This window comes from Marmota monax, unplaced genomic scaffold (assembly GCF_021218885.2).
Source record: "Marmota monax isolate L192 unplaced genomic scaffold, Marmota_monax_Labrador192_F-V1.1 WCK01_AAM20220418_F8-fsc00155, whole genome shotgun sequence".
Lineage (NCBI taxonomy): Eukaryota > Metazoa > Chordata > Mammalia > Rodentia > Sciuridae > Marmota > Marmota monax.
The window spans coordinates 2,108,343-2,129,727 of NW_026694554.1; the positions used below are offsets into that span (position 1 = coordinate 2,108,343).

Here is a 21,385-nt window from a genome sequence, read left to right on the forward strand (position 1 = left end):
TTCCCTGCATTTTAGAGTTTTAGAGTCCCAGAAGGGCATTATTGTATTAATATATTATGAATGAGTGTAATAATTAAAGAAGAAAGAGAAATTTGTATATCCTTTGTTTGGGAAGATATTTTGAAGGGATAGTTTATTGAAACTGTAAGACCAAGCCTATTCATATACATGTACTTATTTTTTTTAAAAAATTGTATTTGTAGATGGACAGCATGCCTGTATTTTATTTGTTTATTTTTATGTGGTGCTGAGGAACCAACCCAATGTCTCACACATGCGAGGCAAGTGCTCTGCCACTGAGCTACAGCCCCAAACCTACATGTACTTATTTATAATCTGCTTTTGAAAGTTTTTACTTAAAAATAGTTAAAAGGAAATGATTATGAGCTGAGTGTGGTGGTGCACACATGTAATCTCAGTGACTTGGGAAGCTGAGGGAGGAAGGTTGCAAGTTTGAAGCCAGCCTAGGCAATTTACTGACACCCTATCTCAAAAAAAGAAATAAAAGATTAGGGATGTAACTCAGTGGTAAAGTACCCCTGGATTCAATCTCTAGTAACACAAAGATCCTAGTTATAAAAATTTTGTTAATGTGCTATTATTTGAGTTGGACTAAACTGATTAAGTCAAAGGCTTTTGAATCCTGACCTGTTTTTAACAACTACAGTTAATGCCTGACTTGGCCAGGAAATGAACTAATGAATTGTTCCATATGTAAAATTTCTAGAGAAATGGAACTTTCCTTTGAGTGCCAAACTTTTGATAAGAAAGGAAGCAATATTATAAAGTGATTGAAACAGTGGGCCCTGGAGTACATACATAAGGTCATTCCAGCCCTACTATTTACTAACTATGCAGTTTAAATGATTGTTTCTGACCTAAGTCAGATTTTTGTTATGTGACATAGGGGAAAGTAATATAACTACCAAATAGGGGTCATGAAGACCAAAGCCAGTTAAAATGTTAACATAGTTTGGGGCACATATTTTAAAGGATAGTCATTGTTTTATTATTACTTACAAGGCCCCTTTTAAGAAAACTTCTAATCGGGATATTACATAATTAGTGCTTTTTGTGGTGAAACAAATTATTCTTTTCTCATCTTTGCACACGACACAAATCATTTTAGCCAACTTTAAAAATTATAAATATTTTGCTTTTTTACTAGGTGTTGATGTTATATATGTGGGTCAAAAATTTGATCACAAAAGAATTCTAGTCTTACAGACTACCCTGGTAACAAAGTTCTAGGTTTAATAGATTGGAACAATCCAAGACCTTAACAACTTTATAATACTTAAAATATGCTTCAAACGTGAATGTCTTTGTTACCAGTTCTTGGTTTAATGACAACACCAGTTGCAAGCAAAATCCCATTTTAATCATTAGCTCAATATAATATTATTAGGTAGAAGTTCAGTGTCACCAAGATGGCAGAGGCAAGGTACAAGAAAAATGCTACTAGAGGTTAGGACAGGGAGATAAGTCATCATGTCCCTGTTTATGATAAGTCCAGTTACCATAACAACTCCCGCCACAGGTTCAGTATTCTAAAATAACCAATGGAGGTAAAGTGGACAGTATTCTATTTAGGTTTTCTAAGATAACTAATGGGAACAAATGGAGTACGGTCTTCAGTCAGGTCCATATAAGGAAGAGAATGCCATATAGCTCAGCATATAAGACACTAATTTCCAGACATAGATCCTTGAACCACTCTTTCTTGTTCAGCCCACTCCATTCTATCTTCGGAATGCTACTTTCAGCTTCACTGTCAATAAATCTGTACTTCACCTGTTACTTGTGTGTGTCTTACTCAGTTCTTTGTTTGGGACACCAAAGACCTGGATCCCAACTAGACACCCCAATGATAACAATCTGGCTTTTTCCTTATGTTCTCTGTTGTTAAGGCTGTAGGGTACCTTTTCTGTATTCCATTGACTGATCTTAGGCTCCTCGGTACTGACAGACTGCCAAGGTACCTTTGAGAAACATGTAGCATTTCAAAGCTGCTGAAGAAATTACTGCTTAGGGTGTGGGCCCCAGATATTCTCACTGAATCCTCATATCAGTCCTGAATAGATGGTTTTATCCCTTTTTACACAGGATGAGACAGGGACTTAGAGAAGCTGAAACTATTTGATCACACATAGGATAAATGGCAGAAATGATAATTCGAGCAAGGTTCGTCTTCTCTAAAGCCTGTTTTCACTGTGTCCCTTGTCTCTGAAAAGGAAGTAATTCCTTTGCATAATCTGAAATATCTCTATATGTGTTGAGAATTGGCCAATAACAGATTCTGTGAATAAATAGCTGGAAAGTGCTCTTTATGAGCTGTGTGATAGAGTAAAAGGGATAAAACCATTTACTCAAGGTCTTGAAGGTGCCTTTCAACTCAAAGTTGTACCATCTGGTATCATTGTAGCTTATTTTTAAAAAACTTAGAAATGAAATGGCATGTTAATTATTTAAAATTGTATTATTATATGTGTCTTTCTCCCTTGTGCTTTGAAGCAGATATCAGACTGTTCTTATTTGGAAAAGAATGTGAGGGATGAAAATAATTGGTGAAAAGTTACTTTTTAAAATTGCTATATCTAGAGTAGTCTATGTTTAAGAATAAAATTTTACTCCAGTATAAAAAATGAGCTGAGAAGAAAAATGATTATCTTCAAAAGCAACTGTAACTATCTAATTGCACATGAAAATTTTCAACACTAGAAATCAAAGAAGTGTAAATTAAAACAATGATGAGATATACTTTTGCCTGTCAAATAGGTGAAAAAATTTTAAAACATTCATTTTTGACAGAGGTGTTAACAATAATTTATAAAGCAGTGGGAGTATAAATTGATACTGCTGTTTTGGATGGCAATTTGAAAATTTCTCAAAATTCTGAAAAGTTTGTGTATTTTTGGCCTATAGTTCCACTGTTAGACAAGTTTACTTTAAGGAAATTTATCATGGAGTTGAAATTTATTTACGGGGATGCTTGCCATATATATATATATATATATATATATATATATATATATATATATATATATATTTGAATATATGTATATGCTTGCTATGTATATACACACACACACACACACATATATATTTGAACACCATATGTATGTGTTTGTGTGTATGTTTGTTTATACATATATATATAGTGTTACATACATATATATTTTATATTTATAGTGTTCAAATCTCTAGGTCATAAGATTATAAATCATCTTAATTTTATTCTGATTTTTGACATTTTCATATTCTCTATATGCAGGCAAGAATTTTCAGTCACAAAATACATGTTTATTAAAATGCAAGTTTGGCTTTAACAGTGTATAAAAGTAGTTTATCTTTTCTATTCAGCACCTCATTGTTTTGTTTTTTTTTTTTAATTTCTGAACAGGTCTCCAGGAAAAGTTGGGCTTTCATCATTCAAGGTCAGTGTGCTTTCTTAAAGATGTGTTTATAGAAATCATATACACTTTTCATTTATTTTCTTATATATATAATTTGTCATTTTCCTTATTTTGCTTTTTAAAATTTTTTTTATTCAACAATATTGTCATTATATCCTATTGAGTATAATTAGGTATTCTAGAAATACCTAACCAAATATTATGCTGTAAAGAAAGGGTTATAAATATTTTTTAGATTTTTCACTATTTTTCTTTGGTTTTTAGAATAAAAAGAACACTTTGTAATACCTTGTGGGTATGTTAACTAAAAAAATAGGACTTGTATGACAAAAAAAACATTTGTATACTTCTTGTGGGCTCATGAATTTGTACCATCATTATATATTAAAATAAATCCCAGCCTTATATTATCCAAGAAGAATAGTTTGGTAATGAGATATTATGCCAGTGAGAACCTTAATTTTTTTCTTTTGTGTTGATAGAGATCAGATTCAGGGCCTTACACATGCTAGTCAAGTGCTCTACCACTATACCCCAGTCCCCTAAGAGAGACCCATTTCAAGAACAAGAATGTCACCAAACAGAACTATTTATATCAAATAGAGTATGTATTATATATGTGTGTGTTTGTGTGCATATAATCTCAAGCATGCCCTTTTTTCAGTTCTAGTATACTTCTTTTGTACATATTGGATGCCAGTCTCTTTGATAAATTGTGGTATACTTATTTGGAATATTCTACAGCAGTAGAAATGAATGAATTATTTATATACAATAACACGAATGAATTTTAGCCCCAGAATATTGGGTGGGAGCAATCCATAGAAAAATATGGACTCTGTGATTCCCTTTATATTAACTTTAAAAAGCATGCCAAATCAAAGAGATTTTTTTAGGGATAGATGGTTTAGGGATACAAGCATGCTAAAATTACAAATAATTCAAAGGGAATAATAAACACAAATTTTAAGCTTTTGTTCATTTCTAAAGAGATGAAACTATAAAAGAAATAAAGAACAATACAGACTTGAAAGGTAATAGTATTGAATTTGTTTTTAAACTGAGCACTTAAAGTTATAATTACTTATTCCTTGTATTTTATAAAAAAATAACATTTACTCAATATTTAATAAAAGTAATATTAAAAGTAATATATGTACATGGTTAAAATTTGCTCAAGGCAAAGGTATATGATTGAAAATGTACTTTTTGCCTCCATCTTCCATCCCTACCTCCCAGTATCCATATCCAGAGGCAGTTTCTCTTTATTCTTTTAGGTTTTGAAAGTCACTTAGCTCTAAGTTATATTTAGGTTATAACAAATAATTTGGGGAATTTATTTTATCCTAGTAATTGCTTATTATCCTTTACTTGAATAAAATTAGATAGCAGTTGTACATATTTAGTAAATAAAGTTGAATATTGTTCCTTTTTTACTTTTTTTATGTTGAAATAATTGTAGATTCCCAGGAAGCTACACAGATAGTACAGAGAGGTCCTGTGTATTCTTCATCCAGTTTCCCCAGTGATTATATCTTAATTATAGTAGAATATCAAAACCAAGAATATAACATCAGAATAATGTGAGTGCATAGTTCTCTATCAATTTATCACCTGTGTGTCTAGGAAACCACCACCACAACCAAGATACAGAATTTGGAGTAGTCCTTGTGCTAGTCCTTTAGAGTCACGTCCACCACCTCCCCAATATCATCCCTAAATCTGTTTTCCATCTCTTTAATTGTGTCATTTTGAGAGTATTTTATAAATTAAATCATATAGGATTGTTGTTTTGAGGTCAACTGAAAGGATTGAGATTCATCGAAGTTGTTGCATATATCAACAGTTCCTTTTTATTGCTAAATAATATTCTATGCTATGGATATACTGAGAATATTCAGTATATATTATGTATAATAATTTATCAGTTGATATCTTTTTCTTTTTTTAGTACCCAGAAGTGAACCCAGGGGCATTTAACCACTGAGCCACATCCCCAGCCCTTTTTTATATTTTATTTAGAGACACGGTCTTGCTGAGTTAGATAGGGCCTCATTAAGTTACTGAGGCTGACTTTGAACTTGGGGTCCTCCTGCCTCGGCCTCCCAAGCTGCCAGGATTATAGACACACACCACTGCACCAGTGTCTGTTGATATCTTAAGCAATACAAAGAAAGGTTTCATAAGAGTCCTGATTTTGGGTCATTGTATAGTCTTATAGAAGAGACATATTCAAAGAGACAGTATATGAGATCTTGATGTTTGTAGACTAGATGCTGAGTGCTAAAAGAAGGTTTCAGGGAGAAGGTAAAACTTGGGCTTTGAAAATTGGGGACATAGAGAACAATTGGGAAAGCACTGTATGGTAGGAAATTGTATGAACAAATTAATATGCAAAGGTGTGAGATTTACTGGGAGTATTGAAATACTAGTGTAACCAGAGGGAAGGTTTCAGTGGTAGGATGTTGAAAATATATATTGAGGCCAGATCATGATGAGCCCTAGATAGCAGGTTAAGAAATTTGACCTTTATCCAGGCACTGTGGCACACGCCTGTAATCCCAACTATTTGGGAGGCTGAGGCAAACAGGATTGCAAGTTTGAGATCAGCCTCAGCAATTTAGGGAAGCCCTAAGCAACTTAGCAAAACCCTGTCTCAAAGAATAAAAAAAGGGCTGGGGATGTGGTTCTGTAGTAAAGTTCCCCTGGGTTTATTTCCTGGTACCAAACTCAACCATTAAATTTTTGAAGTAAGGCACTTAAAAAGTCAGTTTGTACATGATTTACAGTCATGGTGACCCAAGGTTTTTCCTGGGAAATTGAGAAAAGAAAACTGGTGGAAGGGTGGAAGACAGTTTGAAGGAGAGAGACTTAAGTCAGTGAAAGGCGTTCAGAGGTAGTTAGAACATTAAGATGTGAAATGTTGACAGGGAATGATATTGAAAGGAATGGATGGATATGACAAATATTGAAGTGTTGTTTCCCATTTTTATTTTCTCAGCAAAAAAGAGAAGTCACATTTCTAATTTTTTAGAATATTTTTTTAGTTGTAGTGGTTTTTTTAGTGTAGTATTTATATGTGGTGCCGAGTCTCGAACCCAGTGCCTCCCATGTGCAAAGCAAGTGCTCTACCACTGAGCTACAGCCTCAGCCCCACATTTTTATTTTTTTTAAATGTCACTTCAGTCACTGTTAATAGTTTCCTCTTCCCTCACTTCTAAAAAGGAGAAGTGACTTGAATTTTTTATAAATTCTTTTAGCTTAATGTTTTTAGTTGATAATAATGAAGATTTCTGTGAGTATAGATTACTTTTTTTTTTACAGTACTATAGATTGAACTGAGGGACTTGCACATGCTAAGCAAGTGATCTACCGCTGAGCTACATTCCCAGTCCTTTCAATTTTTTAATTTTGAGACAGTGTCTCATTAAGTTGCTGAGTCTGGCCTCAAGCTAGCCATTCTCTTGCCTTAGCCTCCTGAGGATTGCAGGCATGCACCACAATGTGCAGCCATTATAGATTGCTTTTGTACAAATTCTTTGTGAAATGAGATTTCACAAAGTATTGTTGGGTGTGCTTACTAAAATTAGAAGACTCAAATCTTATAGCCAAATACCATGAGGAAGATAAGCACATGCTTTATTTCCATTGCCTTATTCCCTAAAGCCTGATTGAGGTGTTGGAAAAAGGACCCGGACTTTATATATCACAGAAAGCAAATTGCAGTTGACTATATATACTAAGTTGGGCTTTACTAAGAAATCTTCTAATTCACATTTCTGAAGATCTGGTCATGTGGCAGGTTAGCAGCAGTTTACAATGAGTCCCTTTCTTTCAGAGTTCAAAGTCCAAGATGGTTTTTTTTAAAGCCAAATAAAATACAAGTCTAATCACTGCTTGTCCATTTTGGTCTGTATAAGAATGTTAATCTGTGATCTTTGTAAGTACTTTATTAAAGCAAATTAAATTGAGGTCCAGGAATTACTAACATGTATTTTTGCTTAGCTTGACATAGACAAAATATCTACAGAATTTTGTTATAAATGCCTCTCATTTTCCTAGTAATGAACAGTTATTGGAGGATAATTGGATTGATATACCTAATTGGTAGAATGGTTGATGGTGTTTCTCTAATGTGCCTTAACGGCTCTTATAATGATGATCTCCTTTCAAGTTATCATCTTGTCAAGGTTATTTTACTAATTTGTTTTGATTAGATTTTCTTTAGTTGAAACCAGGAATCAAAAATATATAACCTTAACGTGTATTAACTGAAAAACAGCATGCATTATTCAACATTCATAGGGCAAATGACTGCTTAATGCCAGGCACTATTATAGGTACTGGGGAAATAGTAGTGAACAAAACAAATCAGGTCCCTGTTTTTATGGGACAGAGACAAAAAACAAGCAGGTAAAAAAAATGTCATTTCAGGTGGTGATAAGTCATTTTAAGATGATCATTGAAGGCATTTCTGATAAAATTACACTTGAATCACCAACTTTGTGGCAAGGAATGACCCAGTTGGCCAGAGTGTAATTGAGGGGGGAAATAGGAGAGGGATATCAGAAGTATAGGGATTGCTGGGCATGATGGCACATGCCTGTAATCCCAGCATGTCTGGAGGCTGATGCAGGAGGATCACAAGTTCATAGCTAGCCTCAGCAACTTGATGATGCACTAAGCAACTTAGCAAGACCATGTTTCAAAGTAAAAAATAAAATAGGCTGGGGATATGGCTCAGTGGTAAAGAAACCCTGAGTTTAATCCTTTATGCAAAAAAGAAAAAGTATAGAAGATATCTAAAGGGTCATGTCATTTTAGGCTCTCATTAGCAGTGGTGGAGTTTGGATTTTACCTAGTACCTAAGATTCCATGATTTTTTTTTTCTCTACAAGAGTTTGTATAAGATTAGTAATATTCCCCAAATGCTGGGTAGGATTTCAGTGAAACAACTTCTCAGATTAAGGTTATTGAAGTCCTTTGGAAATTTCACTTCCTCATTAAATCCATAATAATAATCTCTGAGGCAGTTTTATCATGGAGTCTATCATGATCATATCCTGGTATTTATGTAAGTACCACCTTAATACTTATGTAAATCCTTATAGGCAACCTTTATGAGCCTTGAGTGACTTATCTGTCAAAAATGATTATAGTGACATTCTAACATGCTATGGGATGTACACCCAAGAATTATGCAATGTTTCTCAGTATTCAATAGTAGCATTCAAATTGCTGTACTTCTGCTGGGTGCATTGGTATACTCTTGTAATCCCAGTGGCTCAGGAGGCTGAAGCAAGAGGATTGTGAGTTCAAAGCCAGCCTCAGCAACTTTGTGAGGAACTAAGCAACTCAGTGAGACCTTGTCTTTAAATAAAATACAAAATAGGGCTGGGTATGTGGCTCAGTGGTTGCGTGCCCTGGATTCAATCCCTAGTACCCCCCCCCCTAAAAAAAAAAAACCGCTATACTTCTGTAGTTATAAAAATAACAAGATGGAAAAGAATATTATGTTAAAATTTGCAACTATATAATTGTCTTATTTTGCCCTGATTTTTTTTCTAGCAGAAATGAAGATACATTTGTACCTTCTCTAACCTCCCAAATATATATATATATGTACGTATGTGTATATAAATGTATACGTAGATATATATGTATTTTTGGTGGGTTTAATATTTTTCATCTGTTACTATTCTGGGGGCTTCATTTAACTTCTGGTCAAGTCTTGATTCCTTTTATAAAGCATGTAGACTTTTTTTAAAAGAAATGTTCTCTGAATGTGTTTTTCTGTATTATATGCTTTTGTATTAATGTCTATTTATGGAGCCATATTTTGGGAACAATAATTCTGATTCAACCCTTTGCTTAAATCTTTAATCATTTTCAGGTACAAAGGTACTTACACATTCTTATTTTATTATTATTAATCTTCAGTTACAGTTTTTTAATGTTAAAGAGTTGGGCAGGATTTCACATTTAAATGTAAATATTCTATTATGTTAGATAAATAGAAAATTGCCTATTATCAGCCTTCTTATTCAATTCACATAGGCATGAAATCTGTAGGCATCTATCAGTATATAGACATCTAAACCATTTGTGGATCTTAGATTTATTAATGCTGTATTTTCTCATTTGAACCCTTTTTAAGCAGATTTTTTTTAAAAAAGAAGTCATCATTTGGTCTCTATTTCTTTTCTTTTTAAAACAGGAAACAGAGAACACTGCATACAAAGTTGGAAATGAGTCCCCTGTACAAGAATTGAAACAAGATGTGTCTAAAAAGGTTGGAAAGATATGTCAATATTATTATATAGCAGACATTATATTTACATGGTATATTTAAAACAGAAAATTTCCTACTTTTTTAGTGTAGTACACTATTCAGAAATTATATCTTGGATCCATTGAATTTGTAATTGAAGGCACACAGGACTTTTTGTAGGTCATTTTTACATTCTAACTAATTGATAATTATCCTTAAAACAGTATTTTATAGAACATTTTTATTTTTTCTTCTTATACTTTATTAGAATAATCTGTAGCTCCTCTTGAAATTGCCACTGGGCATTACAGATATTGAAAAACTCAGTGCATCAAATTCTGATGTCTTTAGGAATCAGTTCTTATTCTGATAATATCTTTGATACTGTTTAAAGAATCAGTGCTGTGAGGCTCCAGAAGCTGGTTTCTTAGAAGAGACAGAGCACAAGATAAATATTTTTAGAATGGACAGTTTTAAATATCAGGATAAAACTCACAGAAAGACTGGATGTGTGTGTTTACTCATTTCTACAAGTTCTGAGTTTTTTCCCGTCTCCTAGGCACTGTTATAGCAAGTGAGTTTTTGAAAGCCAACAAAATGACACATTTACTGTTTCTTTAGTTGTAGCTGTATTAACTTTGGGGGCTGGATAATTCATTGTGTTAGAGGGAAGGGGAAACTGTTGTATATATTGTAGGATTATTCTACCTACTGGGATGCCAGTAGCATCCACACCCCTACCACCTAGTCATGACAACCCAAAATGTCTCCAAGAATCACCAAATATGTGGGGAAATGCATATGGTAAAATCACCCCTAGTGTGGATTGTTTTCCCCTTACAGAATTTACAGATTTAGTGGACACATAGTTTAATGTTGGTCATACTTTTTCCTTTAAAAGAAAAAATAATCCCTTTTGGAAGAAGATAATCCAGCCACCTTACAAGTCCTGTGTTAAAATAATTAACAATTAAACGATGGTGTGCATACAGGGCTTCTTTCTTTTGGAAGAAGTAGTAGTATTGTGTACCAGCATACAAAATAGGGATGTAGGGGCTGGGTTGTAGCTCAGTGGTAGCATGCTTGCCTAGCATGTGTGAAGTACCGTGTTCAATTCTCAGCACAGTATATAAATAAATAAAATAAATGTCCAACAACTAATATTAAAAAAAAAACAGGGATGTAACGATTTTTTAAAGAATTTTTCATAGTTCTACACTGTAACATATCAGTTGTCAGGATTCCCTTCTGGTTCTCATGACTTGCATATTTTTATATACTTGATTGTAGTGTAGATAGAATTTTATATTCTGTTTTACTCTTATCATTTTTTTATTTTTCTCATATTTCTACCCCATTTCAATACTGAGTCTTTGCTTGATGTATCAGTTTCCATCAAACAAATTTATTACAATGTATCCAGCCACTTTTGAAATGATTGTTGAAATTGAAATGTTTATATTTTTTGCTATAGCTTTTCTTTTTTCCCTTTTTGAGAGTATTTTCTTAGTTACCCATTTGTAATTTATCCTATCTATAGTTAGTAGCCAAGAAAAAGGTGACTTTATTGAGAATTTAGGAGCTGAAAAAGTAGTGAGGGACTGGGGATATAGCTCAGTTGGTAGAGTGCTTGCCTCATATGCCCAAGGCCCAGGGTTCAATCCCCAGCACCACCAAAAAAAAAAAAAAAAGTATTGAGAAAACACCATGAGACAGTAGAATGAAGCTTAAGACTTGAGGTGTCACTTTTTAAGTTCTACACTTTTTAATGATATGTAGAACATTTATGATAAAGATTATGGGCTATACCGTGGACCAAGACCCTGAGAATAGCTTCCAGTTTTGTAGGGGATATTTGATAAACATAAAGCTAAATGTAATAAGCATTCAAATAAATTTGCAAGCTAGTATAAGAACTCAAAGAAGACTTTACTTCCTACTTGCTGATAGGAATGGAGAAGACTTCATGGAGAAAGTAGTATCTAAACTGGTTCTTAATGAATGGATAAGATTTAGGAAGGCAGAGATGAGAGAGGAAAGACATTACCAAAGGCATGGAGATGGGGAATGTGAAGAATGTTTGACTATTAGTCTAGTTAGGGCCAGATTATGGTAATGCCTTTTATCATACTAAGTATCTGGGGTTTATTTTATAACCACTAGGAAATCAGTGAGCTTTTTATAGCAAAACACTGCTTTATGTTGCTCTTGTTGCTTTGTGTTGGTCATGGTTTTTCACTGTTCTCTCCTTTCCCTTTTCATTACCTCCTACAATCTAGGGTGAGGCAATATATATATATATATAGAGAGAGAGAGAGAGAGAGAGAGAGAGAGCCTGAAAACATGGGCCTTACTCTCCAGTAACAAATTATGTAGTATGGAGAAAATGAATATGCAGAATGCCCATATGCTCCCTGTATTTGTATTATTGTTCATACTGTAATGACCAGCAAGAACAATTAAAGTTTAGAAGAGAGGGAGAGAGAGATTGTTCTCAGGGGGTTAGGGAAAACATGATTTTCAAGCTCCTTTTGACCCCTCTCTTATGTCAAGTGCCTTTACGTTATGTACAATGATTATTTATAAACCCATATACTCATCTTGTACTCACTATGCCCACTTGCATGCCCCTCAGCAAATAATCTTGTTTCATGTTACATGTAGACATGAGAGGCTAAGAAGCCTGAATCCATTTCTTCTATCATCTCTCTCTTCCCTCCCCAGCAAACTTGTTTTAATCTCTTACCTCTTCTTTTTTTTTTTTTTTCTTTGTTTGCGGGGCAGTGGGGGCAGTGCTGGGGATTGAACCCAGGGCTTTGTGCATGCGAGGCTAACACTCTACCAACTGAGCTATATCCCCAGCCATCTTACCTCTTCTTAATGTCGTTCATCACTGATCATTTAGGTATTTTTTATTTGTTTTGTTTTCTGACACAGGGGATTGAACCCAGGGCACTTAACCACTGAACCACATCCCCAGCCCTTTTTATTTTTTTATTTCAAGACAGGGTCTTGCTGAGCCTGATTTTGAACTTGTGATCCTCCTTCCTCAGACTCCTAAGCCGCTGGGATTACAGGCATGCACCACCGCTCTAAGCCCATTTAGTATTTTTTTTTCCCCATCCAGAGTAGTGTGGTATATTTTAAAGAACACTTGCTTTTTAAGAAAGACCTGGATTTCAATTTTTGTCTTTGTAGCTAGCTAGCTATGGGACATTGTACAAAATTCTTCATGCCTTTACCTCAGATGCCTTCCTTTGTAGAGGGAAGATAATCCAGCCACCTTACAAGACCTGTGTTAAAATAATTAACAATTAAATGATGGTGTGCATACCGGGTATAGTACACAGTAGGGCTTCTTTCTTCTCCAGAACTTTGTTCAGTTATCTTAATTTCAAGGCTCCTTCCCTTCAGTTTATAAAAGTGCTAGGTCACTTTCTGGCAGTCTGTTCCAATTATAGCCAAGCCTTTTTCTTTTCCTTCCCTCCCTCCCTCCCTTCCTCCTCCTCCTCCTCCTCCTCCTCCTCCTCCTCCTCCTCCTCCTTCTCCTTCTCCTTCTCCTTCTCCTCCTTTTTTTTTTTGTGTGTGTGCACGCACATGCACACATGTAGTGCTGGGGATCAAAACCCAGGGCCTCATGCATCAAGCGTTTTGAGAAAAGAAACCGTACCAGCTGTCTATGTCTTTACTTCTTGTTCAACCTGAGACCTGTTGTAGTCTGAGTTTTGTTATCACTAAGGTCCTTACCGCCTAATTGACAAATGAGGTAGACCCTAGTTAATATTCCTCTGGCAAAAGTAGTGAGGGAATTTCTAGAATTAAAAAATTGAAGATTGAGGGAAAAAACTGATATAAGGAATGTGTTGATATTAAAGATGAATATTATCAAGTAGTAGTAATATCCAATTCATTTAGCATGACTGGTTATGTTCAACCAGATGAGGATGGTTCTGTGACATACTCCATTTACTTGCTGGATTCAAAGAATTGAGAAATCAAAAGTTATTCATGATTGGGTGTGGTAGAAAAATAGTGGGTTGGGAGATTTAATGTGTTAGTAATCATAAGACTGGGTAGAAAATATATTTCTACTAAATGTTGGTAGAAGACAAACTTTCTATATTTTTCAGCTACAGATAAGAATGTGGCAGGGTGAGGCAAGATGGGATGGGTGTTTGAATTCTTTTCATAGACCTGCCATCAGTTTGAATAGTGGAATATTGGGTATAGTTTGTTTAAGAACTTTAATCTCCTTGCATCTGCTGGCTTTTCTAACATAGGCTCAAGTTTAGACCTAAATAAGTTGAATTCTTGTCCTGGGTGGGTTTTTATTTTCATGGTTTTGTTAAAAAAAAAAAAAAAACTCAAACCCAGCAGGCAGTTATTGCAACTAATTTGACACAACTCTATAAATAAACTATGACCTTATGAGTCTTAATATAAGTTTAGGCTTGATTTTATTTTACAGGTTTGATTGAACTTTTGTTACTATATGCTAACACAGATTCTCTGTTATAACGTTAAAGAGTGTAGATTCTAGAACCCAAATACCTGGGTTTACACCAGCTTCATCACTTATTAGCTCTGACCTTGGGCAAATCACTTGATCCCCATATGCCTTAGTTCCCTCATTTGTACATTGATCACAATAGGAACATAATTTCATAAGGTTGTTGTAAAGATTGAAATTTATAAAGTGATAAGAACATTGCCTGATACGAACTAAGTACTATATAAATTATTAGCTATTAATATGTTTTTATAAATAGCTTCATATTTAAAAAAATGCTTTTTAACCTTTCATTAGATAATTGAAAGTATTATTGAGGAAAGTCAGAAAGTACATCTTGAAGATGACTCTTTGGATTCCAATGGAAAAGGACTCTCTGATCAGGCTACTGCCAGTCCTGTTGTATCTGGAACAGATCTTAGTAATGTACCTGGACTGTTAGGCATAGATCAAGTACTACAGGAAGATTCCACAAAGGCAGAGAGTCAGAGTGCATTTGAGGAAACTGAATTAGAATCAAAACAATGTTTTCCATCTGATGATACCTGTGAGAAGTCAGTAGACGAAACCATAAAATTAAATGAAATAAGTTCAACTGAGCAACAGAATGTGCCTGAAATGGAAATAGAAGTATTGAACAAGGAAGCAATGGAAGTAAAACAAAGTGATGTTGTAGATCCTGCATCCTCAAACTCTTCATCTACTAAAGATTTTGCTGCTGTGGAAGAAGTGGCTCCCGCCAAACCCCCAAGGCACCTTACTCCAGAACCTGATATAGTAGCTAGTACAAAGAAGCCTGTTCCAGCACGCCCACCCCCTCCAACTAATTTCCCACCTCCTAGACCCCCACCTCCATCTCGACCTGCTCCACCACCAAGAAAAAAGAAAAGTGAATTGGAATTTGAGGCTCTAAAAACACCGGATCTAGATGGCAAGTATTAATTGAAAAGTAACTGTTTTAATGGGGAGAATTGGGAGTTGAAACTGTTTTGTTTAACTTTCTGCTTTTGCTTCAGTTCATGATTTTTAAAACCAGTAAAACCACACTAATGACCACATTATAAAAATTATTTATTTATTACTAGATAAAAAATTTTCATTGGTGATGTTACTATTATTGAACATTTCATCTAACCTCAAACTTTCACATCTATTACCAGCTGAGAAATAATGTGTCATGGTGAAGTGAACATGGGATATAGAAACTTAAGGTCTAAATTTGAATACTTCACTCCTTACTGTATGAACTGAATAATCTTGAGGAAGTTAAATAACTTGGTTGAACCATGGTTTCTTCATATAAAAAATGAGAGTAATAAAACAACTTTCCTCATAAGCTTGTTTTAGGAACCAAATAAGTGCCGGGCGCAGTGGCACATGCCTGTAATCCCAGTGACTTGGGAGGTTGAGGCAGGAGGATCGAAAGTTCAAAGCCAGCCTCAGCAACTTAGTGAGGCCCTAAGCAACTTAGTGAGACTGCGTCTCAAAATAAAAATTAAAAAGGTCTGGGGATGTGGCTCAGTGGTTAAGCACCCCAGGGTTCATTTCTCAGTACTAAAAAAAAAAAAAAAAAGAATCAAATAAAAGTTAAAGCACTTTTAAGATATGTTTAAGGGCCTATATAAATGTTAGTTGTTATTATTTTTATCGTTGCAGTACCCAAAGAGAATATTACGTCTGATTCTCTCCTAACTACAACAATGACTTCAGAAAGTACAGTCAGGGATTCTCAGCCTTCTCTTGATTTGGCAAGTGCTACCAGTGGAGATAAAATAGTTACTGCCCAGGTTGGTGAATTAGTGTTATATTTGATATAGGCATTATCAGACTTTCTGCAATTGGATAATTTGTTAATTGTTAAACCCTCTTTCTCCTCCAAGCCAAATAATTTCTTGTCCCCCAAACCTAGCCCCCTTATTTCCCTTATGTAGCTCTGTTACTAACTAGCTGGGTGAGCCTAGTAAGTTATTTGGCATCTGAGTCTCAGATGCCCCATTGATAAAATAGAAAAAAAAAGTAAATGAAGTATGGCAGGTAGTAGGTATTCAAAACATGACAGATGCTTATTATTGATTAAAACTATACTCTTCATTTACCTAAATAATATTGATCAAAATCAGTGGACTTTTATAATTTCCTAATCATAAAAATCTTTTGTACTGGGCAATGGGCTATACAAAAGACTAAATAACATGAATTTTGCCACAGCCAAATTCTGAGACTCAAGGTTACCTGTGTTTTAGTGGAGGCGGGGCAGGGTAGCAGACTGAGAGGTCTAACACTGTAGTCTTGTTAAAACCTTAAAGCAGAGGTCAGCAGCAGATTGTTTTGTAGGCTAAACATGATCATTACAGTTTTTTTTTCTTTTAAGCCAAAAATGGTCTTTACATTTTTAAAGAGTTGTTAGAGAAACTGTATGTGAACGAAAAGTCTTAAAATATTTACTATCTTATCTTGACAGAAAAAAGTTTTCTAACTCCTGCCTTGAAGTTATCCACATATAGCCTGATTAGTAGCAATTTTAGTAGAGAGCTGCTTTTGGGTCAGATTCAAATAGAACATTTACTCATTTTAAGACAAGTAAATTAACAAATAAATATATTTTTATATCATGGGCAGCAATAGTTTTGGTATCTAATGTTTTTCATCATTCAGGGAACAATAAAGGACTGAAATGGAGTATACCATTTAAAGTTTCAGTAGACTCCAATGACTGGATTATAGAATTCTTTAGAACTATGTATAATAATGAATAATTGAATTTATAGATACTGACTCAGTCTACTTTCTGTTTATAAAATTATAATTTCAGGAAAATGGAAAAGCACCTGATGGGCAGACAATAGCAGGTGAAGTGATGGGCCCTCAGAGACCTAGATCCAACTCTGGGAGAGAGCTTACTGATGAGGTAGAATTCGGTTGTCTTTTTTTCCCCATTAAGAATATAAAATATAAAAATCATAACAAGAAAATAAGAACATTCTGTAAATGGATGATCCTGATAGTTGCCCACCAGTATGAATGTACTTCATGTTATTATAGGTCACCACAGTTAGACTTTTTTTATTGACATTTAACATTTGTACATATTTATGAGATACAGTATGATTTAATACATGTTTATAATGTGTACATGTACCAGAGTGGTTAGCATTTTCATCCTTTCAGACATTTATCATTTCTGCATTGAAAACCTTTGGACTCTTCTAGTTATTTTAAAATATAGAATAAATGACTGGGGCTGGGGTTGTGGCTCAACGTTAGAGTGTTCACCTAGCATATGCGAGGCACTGGGTTCAATCCACAGTACAAGTAAAAAATAAATAAATAAAATGAAGGGATATGTCCAACTACAACTAAAATACATTTTAAAAAAAGAATAAATGACTGTTAGTCCATAAAGTTATATTGAAAAACAATGAAAATTGAAGATTATCTTAATTTTTTTTGGTGTGCTGTATCTTGCATTCCCTGACTGAAACTTGATCTTTTAAGCAGTTAAATAGTAGAATAAACATGTTCAAAGTAGGATCTATATTTTATAAAAAGCAAGTTTATAGATACATGTTTTTATACAAACATAAAGTGGTTTTTATCATTTGAATGGTTTTTACCATTAAAACTTTGTATACATCTATTGCCCAATTTATTCAACAGTCTTGAAGCAAAATATTTTTTAGAACAACACATTTTTTTTAAATTATGATACTTTGGAAAATAGTTTAGCAGTTCCTTAAAATGTTAAACATGATGTTGCCATGACCCAGTAATTCCATTCCTATGCATATACCTAAGCAAAAGTAAAATATGTCCACACAAAAATATACACAGATGTACATAGCAGCATTGTTCATAATTGAAAAAAAAAAATAGAAAGAACCCAAATGTACATCACTAATGAGTGGATAATGAAATACATTATATCCATACAATGGTGTGTTTTTTAATAATTAAAAGGAATGAAATGCTGATACATGCTACATTGGTGGACCTTGTAAACAGCCTGCTAAATAAAAGAATCCAGCCACAAAAGGCTACATATCATATAATTGGATTTATATGAAATGTCTGGAATGGGTAAATCCACGAGACAAAATCTAGATCAGTAATTTCCAAGGGCAGGAAAGAAAGGGAAATGAGGTATGACTGCTAATGACTTCTTTTGGGGTGATGAAAATATTCTAGCTTAGTGGCAATGGTAGCACAACTCTGTGAACATTGTTTTTTTTTTCTTTTTTGTGCTGGGGATTGAACACAGGAGCACTCTTATCACTGAACTGCATCCTTAGCCTTTTCATTTTTTATTTTGAGACAAGGTCTCACCAAGTTGCCTTGGGCAGCCTCAAACTTTTTAGTCCTCCTGCCTTAGCCTCCTGTGTAGCTGGGATTACAGGCATGTGCCACCACATCCAACTAACTCTGTGAATATTCTATAAGCCATTGAATTATATGCTTTAAAGGAGTGTATTTTGTGGTATGTGAATTATATATTAATAAAAATGTTTTAAAATTATTGTGCATAGTATTGAATGTATCCAGAAAGTTCTTAAATTTTTGAGGACTTTATAGATTCAAAAAGATAATTAAATTGTAGGTCATCTTGGTGTTATTTTAACCTCAGGAAATTTTAGCCAGTGTAATGATTAAGAACCTAGATACTGGAGAAGAAATACCTTTAAGTCTTGCTGAAGAGAAGCTGCCAACAGGTATTAATCCTCTCACTCTACACATCATGAGAAGGACAAAAGAATATGTAAGGTATGACCTAATGTTGTTATTTATCATTTATAATATTCAGAGTAGTGAAGAATTCTTGAACCATGACAGGCCTTAATTTGGTTTCATTCAGTGTTCTTTATTTAAATATATTATTATATATATTCCTTAACTTTGTTCTTTTTTTATGACTATATAGTTACTTGGAGAAAATAGTGTAAATCTTAAATTGCATAGTTTTTAGTTTCTCTTAAGATAACTTATACTAGAGACAATACAAAAACATTGAGGCTTAAAGGCTATATGGGATAAATACTTGGTCTTCTGAAACCTTGCTTTAAGGATGATAAATTTTATAATATTTTATTGTTTTGGTAGGGCTGGGAAATATCTTTAGAGTGAGGCGATTGACTTTACTATATAATATATGTAGATCTTAGGAACAATTTCTAGAAAAGCAAGAACTTTTTATTAAATATAATATATGATGTACCTGTAGAGTTGGAAGGAATATATCCACAAGTTATTTTTAACACTTCTGTGCAGTGCCCAGTTAAAAAAAACTTATTTATAATAAGTTTCTTAGAAGTTACTAAATGGCATTCAGTTTTTATTCTGATAGCTGATTATATAGTAAGTATAAAGAGATTTTTGAGAAATGAAAGAGAAGTGGTTTCTTTTACAATGACTTCTCCTTCTTGTAGTAATGATGCAGCACAGTCAGATGATGAAGAAAAGTTACAATCTCAGCCAACAGATACTGATGGTGGAAGGTTAAAACAGAAAACGTGAGTTAAAAGTATAACCCTTTTCTTTATTTCAAGCATTTATTAGAAAAAAAATATGAGAACTGCTATATTCTTTTAAATCTACATTTTATCCAGCTTAGTATGTCCACCTACCACCACTACTCCCTGCTCCCAGCTGATTGATTATGATGAGTTCCTTAAGGTTGTAGTGGTCAGTTTTAAAGTACCTGACGTAGATAAAATGACCAATAAGTTTTGTATCATCCCTGTATTATTTTTCTGGTGGTAAGTACCAGAAGTATTAGAAGAAAAACATGATTGTCCTTGAATTTGTCTTTCCCCATTCTCTTAATCTCTTTAAATCCTATTAATCTTTCTAAATCCAACTTTGTGAGATTTTTCCTTGCTGCTCCAGTTCATAGTAAATATCTTTTTTCTCAATTTCAGTAATACCTAGAATTCATATAACTTACTTTTCCCTTTTATCATATATTATCTTAAACTCTTTTCTGATTTAAAAAGCAAAACAAGTACATGTTAAACAACTAAGCCATATATTGCAAAAAGATTGTGTTCATACCATCGTGTTGAGATGTCTCGCACAGTAGTGGGCATATGGATTGTGCTTGACTACACAGGTCCTTTAATTGGCAATAATTTGATTTAAAGTCCAAAGTTAATTCTCTACCTAAGTCTAATTTTTTTCTAGTGTATAACAAAGAAAACATTAAGAATTTTTTAAAAAGATGTACTTAAAAGGTAGATATATAGTGTCACCTCAGATATCTGATACTTGGCTGTCTAGCAATGGCAGCTATCAGGAACCTAAGAATTAGGAATTTTCAGGAGACAGATAAACATCCAAGAAAATATTGTGTAGTCCATGCACTAAAGCTTGTTTTTCTGAGAGAAAAGCTCCTCAGGTTTATTCAAAGCAATTATACTATGTTTCATAAATCATTTTTTAAAATCTGTTCATTTAGTGTTCAATGAGCTCACAGCAAAACAGAAGCAATAAAACTGTGACAACATGTAAGTTGACACATAAGAATATCAGGTAATCTGATTGTAAGGCCATGATAAGAAAATTTATAAAAGAACTCATACATAGCACAACTGTCCTTAGAGCAGTACTTTTCAACATTTCCTCATGCCACGACACACATAAATTTATTAATATTTGCACTAAATACTGGTTAAAACTGATGAGGCAGCTGATGGCCAGAAGAGATTGGCCCAGAGTTCTGGCTTCCCTTGACCATGTTCATTGGCTTTGAAGTCCAAAGGGAAACCAATAGTATGGCCAGACTGCAACCTGTTGGAAAGGCTCTATGTGTATTAAAGAACAGTAAAAATGGTAACAGTGGGACTACACATCAAGGAAGGAGCCAGGAGAGGTGGCACACACCTGTAATCCCAGTGGCTTGGAGGCTGAAGCAGGAGGATCATGAGTTCAAAGACAGTCTCAACAACTTAGTGAGACCCTGATTCAAAATAAAATATTTTGGGGATGTAACTCAGTGTTTAAGTGCCCCTGGGTTCAATTCCAGGTACCAAGAAAAAGAGAGAAAGAGAGAGAAAGAAAACTTAATTGAACATTACATGCCATTTTAAGAATGCATGAAATTTTATGTTTTAGAAATATTCTTATCTGAAATGGTTAAAATGTTTTCTTGTCTTTTAAAGTAGTAAACCTATTGTCGTCCAGAGAATATAACTTTAG

At 34.0% G+C, this 21,385-nt stretch overlaps 1 protein-coding gene across 1 annotated transcript in view; it reads left to right on the forward strand.

The window, feature by feature from the left end:
- The window catches only part of Wdr44 (WD repeat domain 44), an 89,168-nt gene that overhangs the window by 27,890 nt on the left and 39,893 nt on the right, over positions 1 to 21,385 (forward strand). The window contains exons 2-8 of the mRNA XM_046420942.2: positions 3,404 to 3,437; positions 9,634 to 9,708; positions 14,495 to 15,128; positions 15,854 to 15,984; positions 17,010 to 17,105; positions 18,819 to 18,955; positions 19,618 to 19,701. Coding sequence (XP_046276898.1) covers positions 3,404 to 3,437; positions 9,634 to 9,708; positions 14,495 to 15,128; positions 15,854 to 15,984; positions 17,010 to 17,105; positions 18,819 to 18,955; positions 19,618 to 19,701 — 1,191 coding nt within the window. The remainder of the gene's footprint in view (positions 1 to 3,403; positions 3,438 to 9,633; positions 9,709 to 14,494; positions 15,129 to 15,853; positions 15,985 to 17,009; positions 17,106 to 18,818; positions 18,956 to 19,617; positions 19,702 to 21,385) is intronic.